Source organism: Marmota marmota, unplaced genomic scaffold, assembly GCF_001458135.2.
Source record: "Marmota marmota marmota unplaced genomic scaffold, marMar, whole genome shotgun sequence".
In the NCBI taxonomy this organism is placed as follows: Eukaryota; Metazoa; Chordata; class Mammalia; order Rodentia; family Sciuridae; genus Marmota; species Marmota marmota.
In genome coordinates this window covers 14987592-14999132 of record NW_025999960.1, presented here as the reverse complement: position 1 = coordinate 14999132, position 11541 = coordinate 14987592, and the positions used below count along the sequence as shown (strand labels likewise).

Genomic DNA, 11541 nt, shown 5'->3' with positions numbered 1-11541 from the left:
AGGATGAGGAGTCTGGCAGCTGCCTCTGGGTGCAGAAGTCCAAGCTGTTGGTGATCGAAGTGAAGACTATTTCCTGTCATTATAGTCGCCGCGCCCCTTCTCGACAGCCCATGGACTTTCATGCCAGCCACTGGGCTCGCGGGCCCCAGAACCGCACGTGAGTGAAGGAGGGGTGAGGGGAAGCAAGTGGTGGGGCGGGGATTGGGGTCCAGATCTCCCCACAGGCACCGGTGAACACCGCTGGTCCCCATTCTCTTTCCTGCGCCTCCCTCCCCCACCCCTCGAGGGCTCAGGCCTGACTCATTCAGCGTTGATTCGGGGGACATGAGTGGGCGTGAGAAAGGGCAGGAGGTAAGATGGGGCAGGCGCTATTAAAGTGTGCATGGAGAGGTGGCGAGGAGTCCCACTTCGACTTCAGCCCTAACATATACGCACGTGCACACTCGCACACACTCACACAAACCCCTTCACGTGGCTGCCCCAAACGGTCACCAGTGCTCCCAGTTCCCTGGACCTCGGCTCCCTTCCCCCACAAACTGCTCACCTGGGTTCCTGCTCATTGTCCCAGGTGTAGGCCAAGCCCGGGATCCCCCGAGCCGCCGCCCCGCCGTCCCTGGGCCTCCAGGGTGCTGCAGGAGGCGACCAACTGGCGGGCGGGGCCTCCAGCCGAGGCCCGAGCCCGGGAGCAAGAGAAAAGGAAAGCGGCGTCGCAGGAGCGGGAGGCCAAGGAGACCGAGCGAAAAAGGCGCAAAGCTGGTGGGGCCCGACGAAGCCCCGTGGGTCAGCCGCGCCTGGAGCCCCGGAACGTCCCTCGGGTGGCCCAACCTGCAGGGCTCCCAGTTCCCTCTCGGCCCGGGCGCCTGGGGCAGGTGGGGAGAGCTCGTCCATCCGCGCAACCGCAGAGCGACCCGGGGGCGCCATGGGCGGGGCCCTGGGGAGGTCGCAGGCCAGGGCCCCCCAGCTATGAGACTCACCTGCTACTCAGAGGCTCTGCAGGTACGGCCCCACGACGCCGCTGGGACCGGCCACCACCCTACGTGGCTCCACCTTGTTACGAAGGCCCCCACAGGACCTTGGGGACCAAGCGAGGTCCCGAGTTCTCGCAGGCACCCATCTTATCAGCCCCAACTCCGACCCCCGCCAGGACAGAGGGAGGGCGCACAAAAAAGAAGTTAGACCCTCGAATCTACCGGGACGTCTTAGGGGCTTGGGGTATCCGACAGGGGCGAGGTCTCTTAGGGGGATCTCCAGGCTGTGGAGCGGCCAGAGCGAGGCCAGCGTCTGACAAGGGGGCCACGGAGAAAAGTCTGGGCCTAGCGGCTGCTGGCCTCAACAATAGTAGTGACCGCCACTCCCAAGCCAAAACTACAGGTAGCCCAGGCACGGAGATAGCTCCTTCCAGGTCTGCAACTACGTCTCCGAGCCCCCCACGTCCAGCTCCCAGGTCCAGGCACCATCACAAGGGCTCGAGGGAAGGGAAAGAGGGAAGAGAACCTATCTGGCTGCCCAAATGCTGGTTTCCTTCCCCTAAAAAGCAGCCACCCCGGCATAGCCAGACGCTCCCCAGACCCTGGGCTCCAGGAGGCACTGGATGGAGAGAGTTCCTGGGTCCTAGAGAAGGGACAGGATCCGAGACCCTGGAGGGTTGGAAGGTGACCCGCCGCGCCCACACCCTGCCTCGCAGTTCCCGGGGTCCCGCTAGTGGAGAAGGTGTCTTTGTCATTGACGCCACGTGTGTGGTGATACGGTCCCAGTATGTTCCCACCTCTCGAACCCAAAAGGTGCAGCTTTTGCCCTCTGGGGAGCCACGCGTTGTGGGAGATGCTCCCAGGCAACCCAATCCCTGTAAGGAAGAGGGCGAGGGGTCCGCGGTCTTTCCCTCCAGCGACCAGAAACCGCTATTGAGCAGTCTCCTTTTACACCAGCTGGGCAGGGGGCGCGGGGGCGAAACTGAGGACCGGAAGCCGGGGGAATCTTCACTGGAGGAGCGCGCCTCCGGCATCTTGGGGCTCTCGGTAGGCGAAGTAAACCTGCCGGACGCCCCCACGCAGCCAGGTAGCCCAGAGCACCCAACCTTAGGCCCATCAGCTCTGGGAGGCGCCGGCAGCGCAAAGGGCTTGGAAGTGGCAGTNGAGCGGGAGCTGGGGTTGGCGGGACTCGATGGAAGTGAGGACAGAGGCGGGGCCGGGGTGGGGTGGGGCAGGATGCTGGATGGCCCGCTATTCTCTGAGGGGCCCGACAGCCCCCGGGAGCTCCAGGATGAGGAGTCTGGCAGCTGCCTCTGGGTGCAGAAGTCCAAGCTGTTGGTGATCGAAGTGAAGACTATTTCCTGTCATTATAGTCGCCGCGCCCCTTCTCGACAGCCCATGGACTTTCATGCCAGCCACTGGGCTCGCGGGCCCCAGAACCGCACGTGAGTGAAGGAGGGGTGAGGGGAAGCAAGTGGTGGGGCGGGGATTGGGGTCCAGATCTCCCCACAGGCACCGGTGAACACCGCTGGTCCCCATTCTCTTTCCTGCGCCTCCCTCCCCCACCCCTCGAGGGCTCAGGCCTGACTCATTCAGCGTTGATTCGGGGGACATGAGTGGGCGTGAGAAAGGGCAGGAGGTAAGATGGGGCAGGCGCTATTAAAGTGTGCATGGAGAGGTGGCGAGGAGTCCCACTTCGACTTCAGCCCTAACATATACGCACGTGCACACTCGCACACACTCACACAAACCCCTTCACGTGGCTGCCCCAAACGGTCACCAGTGCTCCCAGTTCCCTGGACCTCGGCTCCCTTCCCCCACAAACTGCTCACCTGGGTTCCTGCTCATTGTCCCAGGTGTAGGCCAAGCCCGGGATCCCCCGAGCCGCCGCCCCGCCGTCCCTGGGCCTCCAGGGTGCTGCAGGAGGCGACCAACTGGCGGGCGGGGCCTCCAGCCGAGGCCCGAGCCCGGGAGCAAGAGAAAAGGAAAGCGGCGTCGCAGGAGCGGGAGGCCAAGGAGACCGAGCGAAAAAGGCGCAAAGCTGGTGGGGCCCGACGAAGCCCCGTGGGTCAGCCGCGCCTGGAGCCCCGGAACGTCCCTCGGGTGGCCCAACCTGCAGGGCTCCCAGTTCCCTCTCGGCCCGGGCGCCTGGGGCAGGTGGGGAGAGCTCGTCCATCCGCGCAACCGCAGAGCGACCCGGGGGCGCCATGGGCGGGGCCCTGGGGAGGTCGCAGGCCAGGGCCCCCCAGCTATGAGACTCACCTGCTACTCAGAGGCTCTGCAGGTACGGCCCCACGACGCCGCTGGGACCGGCCACCACCCTACGTGGCTCCACCTTGTTACGAAGGCCCCCACAGGACCTTGGGGACCAAGCGAGGTCCCGAGTTCTCGCAGGCACCCATCTTATCAGCCCCAACTCCGACCCCCGCCAGGACAGAGGGAGGGCGCACAAAAAAGAAGTTAGACCCTCGAATCTACCGGGACGTCTTAGGGGCTTGGGGTATCCGACAGGGGCGAGGTCTCTTAGGGGGATCTCCAGGCTGTGGAGCGGCCAGAGCGAGGCCAGCGTCTGACAAGGGGGCCACGGAGAAAAGTCTGGGCCTAGCGGCTGCTGGCCTCAACAATAGTAGTGACCGCCACTCCCAAGCCAAAACTACAGGTAGCCCAGGCACGGAGATAGCTCCTTCCAGGTCTGCAACTACGTCTCCGAGCCCCCCACGTCCAGCTCCCAGGTCCAGGCACCATCACAAGGGCTCGAGGGAAGGGAAAGAGGGAAGAGAACCTATCTGGCTGCCCAAATGCTGGTTTCCTTCCCCTAAAAAGCAGCCACCCCGGCATAGCCAGACGCTCCCCAGACCCTGGGCTCCAGGAGGCACTGGATGGAGAGAGTTCCTGGGTCCTAGAGAAGGGACAGGATCCGAGACCCTGGAGGGTTGGAAGGTGACCCGCCGCGCCCACACCCTGCCTCGCAGTTCCCGGGGTCCCGCTAGTGGAGAAGGTGTCTTTGTCATTGNGCCCTATGCCGGGGCCCTGCGGGAAGCCGTGTCCCGCATCCGCCGCCACACTGCCCCAGACTCGGACTCAGATGAAGCTGAAGAGCTCAGCATCCATAGCGGTTCCTCTGATGGAAGCGACACAGAAACCCCGGGCGCCTCCTGGCGGAATGAGAGAACCCTGTCCGTGGTTGGGAACGCCCGGCCACGGGAAGGCGGGAAGACAGCAGAGCTGAGCGACAGTATCCAAGAGAGTCTAGATGTCATCAGCCAAACTGAGCAGGCCCTCTTTGGGGCGAGGGATGTCAAGGGGACCCCACAAGGGAATAGGGAGAGGCAGTGAGAGACTCCTTCTTGTATTTGTATCCTCTGACCCATCCCTCTTTGGACCTCCTTCTTCCCCACAGAGACTTCCTTTGCTCTCTTTTCCTTGTTTCCCTACCCATACCGTTTCCCATACTTGAAATAGAAATGAAAGGAAAAGGGAGCATGTGGCATTTTATGGTTGTTTCAGGAGAGATGAGAATGAGCAGATTTAATGCCTGTTGTATGCAAGACATTCCTTGAGATCTTCAGCAGGGGCTGGTGCCCAAGGTGTGGAGCTGAACAGAGAGGCCTAGTAAGGACCAGGCTAAAGGTCAGGGATGGAGACAGTCATAGGAAGACAATGTCAGGGCAGGACCTCTGGGCAGGAAGGATCTAGGGACAAAGTGGCCAGGTGATAGAGGGGTTCTTGGCAGAAGAGGGTCCAGAAGCAACCAGCAAAGCAGGAAAAGGACTGTTGAGTCACAGGTCTTGAGTTTTGGCCCCAACTCTGCCACTGATTTGCCAGTTGACTTACACCTGTCACTTCCCCTCTCCAGGGCTCCTAGTATTTAAAATGAGGGAGATCTATGGTTCTTTCCAGCTCTGGAATTTGGGGATCTTTGAGGAGGCCTCATCTCAACAAGCCAGGAAAGAGCATTGAGAATAGGCTAACAGAATCCAAGGGTTCCCCAGTTGCTTCCTTGTCACCTTCACTTATCCTCAATTCAGGAGACTGTCTAGGGTTTACAGAAGAACTGAGTGAGCAAGGTGCTCATACCCTGGTCTCCCTCGTTTAGATGAGGGTTCCCCAAAGCAAGGCAGGATAGTGACCCTGTTACTGTCCCTGGCCTGTGGTGGTCCAAGCTGGGGAGGGAAGGTAGCCAATGAATCAGCTTGGGACCTCTCCAGGCCTCCCCCTTTTGCTTCACCCCCATGTCCCTTAGTGGTGTACTAAAGTATTATTACGATTTCTCAGCCAGGTGTATTGCCCACCTGACAGAACCCTGAGAATTCCTGCATCTTTGCCTCTTCAAGAAACCCTCCAGGCAAGGAAAAAGGCTGGTCTCAAAAAGACCATAGGGTGGGGCGTGATACTCACAGTAGCCACTAAGGGGCGCGCGCAGGTCGCGGATTTCCCCGGTTGCTAGTTCCTGAGTCCCCTCTATCCGGGCATTGCAGGTTATCTGATCCCTAGTTACCGCGCGCCTGTCCCCCGCCTTGCCACCTCCAGCTGTGCGGGGCCGGGAGCAGGCCTCCGGTTTCCCAGACCTCTGGAGCACGCCGAGCCCCTCTTTGTACTCATCCACGCCAAGTGGCTTGGAACGCGGACACTGACCTTTTTTTTTCTCTCCGATCCTGGACACATCCTCTGTTTGCCATTTACTAGCCATGTGAGCTTGGCCAAATCACTTCACCTCCCTGAGCCTCAGTTTCCTCATCTGTCAAATGGGGGTTTATAAACACCTACCTCGCAGGGTTGTTGTGAGGATTTAATGCGGTAATGTATGTAAAGCGCCTTGCACAGTGCCTAGCACACATTGGCGCTCAATAAATCTAAGCTTCCCTTTAACCAGTTCTGGCATCTTCCTTTCTCTGACCCTTTCCCCACACCCTCTCCCAGGGCTCCTCTGCTCCTTCCCGCTTGCTGTGAGGGGGGAGGAGAACTCCTTTCTTTGGTGAAAACTCTAGGCCCACCCATCTCCCCTACCAGGGACTCTCTCTTCCTCGCCCCCCACTCCACTCCTGCTACCTCTTCCCACTGCCTGGGAGCACTCCCCCCGCCCCCCATTCCGGGCAAGGGCTGAGTCAGCCTGGGTAAATTTAGCCGCTGGCTAGGCAGGCGCGGGGGCTTTGCCCAGACTCAGTCTCCGGGTCCTGGCCTACCCCCCGGCCCCGCCTCTGTCCTCACTTCCATCGAGTCCCGCCAACCCCAGCTCCCGCTCAGCGTTCAGGTCCCCAGCTCCGCTCTCAAACCACTTCTGGTTTTAGTCTCCAATTATCTCGACATCACTCTGGGAAGGACTTGGAGGAGGCAGGGCTGCCAGTTGGATGTGAGGCGACCCAGGGCCCCCGAGGTTGGCCTTACTTCAGGAGATGAGGGTCTCACCTCTTGGTGTTTCCGAACCAGAGGGGAGAGCATTGGTTTGAGCTCTGGAAGAAGGTCCACCCCGCTGCCTGCCTTGAATGCACACTTCCAGATTTCAAATAGTTCTGGAAGGAGAGGGTGAAGGAAGTGGGGAGGAGGACCATACCATCTTGGGCAGAGATTAAAGGTTGCTGATATCTGTCTCCCTCCCATCGCAATCCTTAGCTGTTGCCAATTCTAACGACTAAGTGTTTACTGAGCAGTACTAGGAGCAAGACACTCTGTGCTGGCCTCCAGAAAGAGAAGCAAGGCATGCCTGACAATGAGGCAAAGATGAAACACAGAGATGATAGTACCGAGTGTGAATGTTAAATACTATGAGGAGTCAAACTAGGGAGATTACCATTTTATGAGATTCGGGACTTCTCCTTGGAGGAAGTGGCATTTGAGATAAAATTTGGTGAAAGAGCATTTCAAGTAGGATGGTGCCTGTCTTTAAGGGCATAGTCTGTAGTTCCAGTTACTCTGGAGACTGAGACAGGAGGATTGCTAGAGTCCTAAAATTCGTGACCAGTGTAAGCAACATCTCAAAAATCAAAACAGAAGAAGTAGAGAGAACAAAGTAGCAAAAAAGATATGGAGGGCTGGGGATGTGGCTCAAGCGGTAGCACACTTGCCTGGCATGCACGGGGCGCTGGGTTCAATCCTCAGCACCACATAAAAAATAAAAAAATAAAGATTTGTGTCCACCAAAAAATAAAAATTAAAAAAAAATTTAAAAATTATCTCTCTCTTTCTCTTTAAAAAAGATATGGATGCAGGGAAACAGGATATTTTTTAAATTATAAAATTAAAAGAAAAGAAAGGTATCAAATGAGCCAGTCACAGTGGCAGGACTGTAAACCCATCTAAAGCAGGAGGATTCCAAGATGGAGACCAGCCTGGGCAATTTAGCAAGGCCTTGTCTCAAAATAAAGAAATAAATCAGGGCTGGGGATGGACCCAGTGGTAAGGTGCATGCCTAGCATGTGTGAGGCCCTGAGTTCAATCCCAGAACCACCAATAAATAAATAAAATTTTAAAAGGGCTTGGGGTGTAGCTCAATGGCAAAGAACTCCTGAGTTCAATTCCCAATACCTCCTTCCCACAAATTACCAAATGGTCTAGTCCTCCCAAAGTTGAGAGAACATTCATAGTGGAAGATCAATCAGTTGGGAGTGAAAATAGAGGTGGGAACAGGTGAACCTGGCACATTGGTGAACCCTACCCTCTTGGGCTTGGGAAGAGGGTAGGATTCAGGCTAAGAGGAAAACTAGGGAAGCCCACTGCTGAAGTGAGGGCAGCTGCCTGCAGTTTGCTACAACCTAGGGGTTCCAGGATCCTGAGGCAGGTAGAAGTGGTGAACTAACTGCGTGGTATAGTAGAGGGGCTGACCCTGTGGGAGTTGTCTCCACTATACTGCCTAAACACATTTGAGGTGAACATACAATAGTCTATTTTTTAAAAGCTCACCCACATTGCTACCATTATTGGAGAATTAAGGTAGCACGTTTAGAACTTGGACTTCGGGGCCTGGCAGCCTGTATTTAAACCTTGCCTCTACCTCATTCTAGCTGTGTGACATTGGGCAAGATACTCAATGTCTCTATGCCTCAGTGTCTTAACTTATATAAAAAGGAGAGGAGGATATTACCAGGTGTGGAGGTGCACACCTGTAATCCCAGCAACTTGGGAGCTGAAGCAGGAGGATCACAAGTTCAAATTCACCTTAGCAATTTAGCAAGACCCTAAACAACTAGCAGGACCCTGTCTCAAAGTAAAAAATTATAAAAAGGCTGGGGTTGAACCCCTGGGTTCAATCCCTGGTTTAAAAAAAAAAGGCAGGGGGGAAATATTAAAAGCACTTTTTGCATAGGATTGTTGAAAGGATTAAATGATTCAATATGCATAGTACTTAGAACAATGCATGGTAAGTGATATATAAGTATTAGCTCTATTCTTTCTCTTTAGCACTATTTCATTAGTGATGGAGTGTCAAACAAAAGGATGAGGGAAAGAAGTAGAAGTAAAAGAGGAGAAAGGGGTAGCAGAGTCCACATCAAGAGGAGCACAGGAAAAAAAAAAAAAAAAGAGGAGCACAGGGTTTGGGCATGGTAACATATGCCTGTAATCCCAGAGACTCCAGAGGCTGAGGCAAGAGGATCCAAAGTTCAAGGCCATCCTGGGCAACTTAGCCAGACTGTCTTAAAATAAAAAATAAAAAGGGTTGGGATGTGGCTCAGTGTTAAAGTGCTCCTGGGTTCAATTTCCAACAAAAAAAGCACTGGAGTGGATGCAAACAGCACCTTAAATGGGCCAGTGGTGTACTGGGAACACTTGAGTGATTAGGAACAACATGCTCCTTCTCCCAGAACTTCCCTCCATCTTTGCCTATGGATAGAGTTGGCACCAGTTGCCAAAGTTCTGGGGAGAAAGGGAGAAAGAGAAGTGGAGAAGTGACTGCAGGTCTGGGGCCAGCTCCTGGTAATCCATATCTCAGGCTGGCCCTGCAGGGCCCTGTGGGTGGGAGGCTGAAGGTTCCCTGCTGCGAAAATGACTTCTAAATTCGGCTGTGTCTGCCAGTCAGCCAGCCTCGTGATGGAGGCCACAACCACCCCCCACCTTAGTACTGCCTTACTGTTTATGAGTAGGAACAGCAGATACAGGAGGACATGGTCAGTTTGGAGCAGAGATCTTAGGTTAGTGTGGGTCCCTGTGACCCTCCCAATAGCCAGGTTCTTCCCTGGGAAGACTTTTCTGCTCTAGTGATTAAGGCTTTGGAAGAACCAAGCACCTTCTCCTCCTTTCAGACTCAGGAAAGTCCCTGGGACTTCCTGAGATCATCCATAGGTGGGTAATGGAAACCAAGAACCAGGACATAACTCTGGGACTTCAGAGACTATCAGAGTCAGGAGTGTGAACATGTATGTGTGTGAGGAGGAGAGAACCAGGAGAGAAAACCAAACTCGAGGACATGGGAAGTATGCGAAGTGTGTCTACGGGGTATAGTGTCAGTGTTCACTCAGTTATTCATTTGTTCACTTGCCCATTAAATGCATATGCCAGGGATACAGAAGAGACTCAGGCACAATTTTTACCTTCATGGATTCCACATTCTAGGCTCTATGGGTAAAGACCCACAGAGGTATTACAGTGTAGAATGACAGCATAATAAAAAAGCATTCCTGAGGGAACATGGCAGGAAAGAAGAAACAGCTACTAGACTAGGACTTATGAGGAGTGAGAACATATTCAGGTTTCCAGGAGACAAACTGTTGAAAGTCCATAATAAAGGAAGGTTCAGCCTAGATATGCTGTCCTTGCCTTTGCATGACATAGGGTGAACTCTCTTCCTTGAATCCCATGACACATGAATTCTTTATATTTATATAAACATGAATTCTTCATATATATATATATATATATATATATATATATATAGTAGTTGGATACAATACTTTCATTTTATTTATTTTTATGTGGTGCTAAGGATTGAATCCAGGGCCTCACATGTGCTAGGCAAGCACTCCACTGCTGAGCCACAACCCCAGCCCCATGGCACATGAATTCTTTTGTGGATGGATATTCCACCTATGCACCCATCCACTCATCCATCCATCGTGTCTATCTATGTATCCCATCCATCCATTTACCCATCTACCAACTCATCTATCATCCATATAGTCATCCCTCTACCCATCTATCTATGCATCTGTGTATTCATCCATGTACCCATCCATGCATCCATCCATCTATTCATTTGTCCATCCATTCATCATTTAATGAAGGCAATTTTGTATAGCTTAATGCTGCAAAGGATGCCATTATGAAGAAAACACAGAGCATGTTCTCAGGGAACTGGAAGCCTGGTGGGGGAGTAGTATACACAAATAACCACTGATAGGATGGCCAGTCTGTGCTGTTAGTGAAAGCTCCACCAGCAAGGTGCTTCAGGAGCTCAAACAGGCAAGGGAAATCAGAGTCTTCGTGGAGGAAGGAAAATTTGAGACAAGTTTCAATAGGGAGATGGGAAAAGGGTGCATTCTGGGTATGTGAAAACACATAGCTTTCACAGGGAACAGAAGCACTGAGGAATACAGAGCTGAAAAGAAGTGGGGTCCTGGAGAGATATGTGGGAATCAAGTCATGAAATGATTTTTAAAAGCAAAGATAAAACATCTGACATTTAATTAGGCCCTGTAGCACACACCTTTAGTCCTGGCTGGAGGATCACTTGAGCCTGGGAGTTGGAGGCCAGCTTGGCCAACATAGTGAGACCTGTCTCAAAACAGACAAATCAAAAACATTTGAGCTTTAGTGAGAGGAATTGAGGGAGAGGTGAGTGGCAGAGGTTTGGAGCTGAGAATGTCCCAGTGCTCCTAAACACCAATAAAAATTTACCTAATGCTTGATTATGACCCTCTTGGTCTTAATACCTTGTGGAATCCCCTGCAGGGTTATGAACTACTCAAGAGTCCTGCCTTTGATTTAATTCTATATCCCTACAAGCTTGTCATGGAGCAGGTGCTCAGAAAATACGGACATAAGGATGGAACAGATGACAAAACTGTGCCACAGGAACACTGGCATGATGATGTAGCATCATATATATAGGAAAAGTGATCGTTTCTGCCTACTGTGTCCCCCACACCACTCCAGCTCCTAAGAGAGGATCCTGCCTTCTTTGCTGGGGTCTCTCCATAAGGCACCACAAGGTGGCGCTGTTCCAACTATACCTTTTGATTCTGCTAGAGTCCTTAGTGTTTCAACTGGTGAAGCCCGGTCTAAGAATTATCCAGGAATGGTCTAGACATCTCCTTCCAGCTAGTCCTAAGAAAATGAAGAACTTGAGTGCAGCCACAGAATAAAAGAGCTGACAATTTGGGCAAGATGGTGCACACCTGTAATCCCAGCATCTTGGGAGGATGAGGCAGGAGAATTCCAAGTTCAAAGCCAGCTTCAGCAACTTAGTGAAGCCCTAAGAAAACTTAAATCCTGTCTCAAAATAAAATCTAAAAAGGGATGGGGGATGTGGATCAGTGGTTAAGAGCCCCTGGGTTCAATATACAGAGAGAGAGAGAGAGAGAGAGAGAGAGAGAGAGAGAAGAAGAAGAAGAAGAAGAAGGAGGAGGAGGAGGAGGAGGAGGAG

At 53.4% G+C, this 11541-nt stretch overlaps 2 protein-coding genes across 2 annotated transcripts; both read left to right on the top strand.

The window, feature by feature from the left end:
- Positions 1 to 6: 6 nt before the first annotated feature.
- LOC107148724 (dendrin-like) lies at positions 7 to 2174 on the top strand (the record flags this gene model as incomplete). Its single annotated transcript, XM_015493455.2, has 2 exons — positions 7 to 157; positions 569 to 2174. Coding segments are annotated over exons 1-2 (1653 nt in total), but the record flags the coding sequence as incomplete, so codon positions are not given.
- A 9-nt stretch (positions 2175 to 2183) lies between these two features.
- On the top strand, positions 2184 to 5837 carry LOC107148855 (dendrin-like). The gene is made up of 2 exons (XM_015493587.2): positions 2184 to 2413; positions 2825 to 5837. The coding sequence occupies exons 1-2, from the start codon at positions 2205 to 2207 to the stop codon at positions 4302 to 4304; spliced, it is 1689 nt and encodes a 562-aa protein (XP_015349073.1). The 5' UTR covers positions 2184 to 2204; the 3' UTR covers positions 4305 to 5837.
- The last annotated feature ends 5704 nt before the right edge of the window (positions 5838 to 11541 follow it).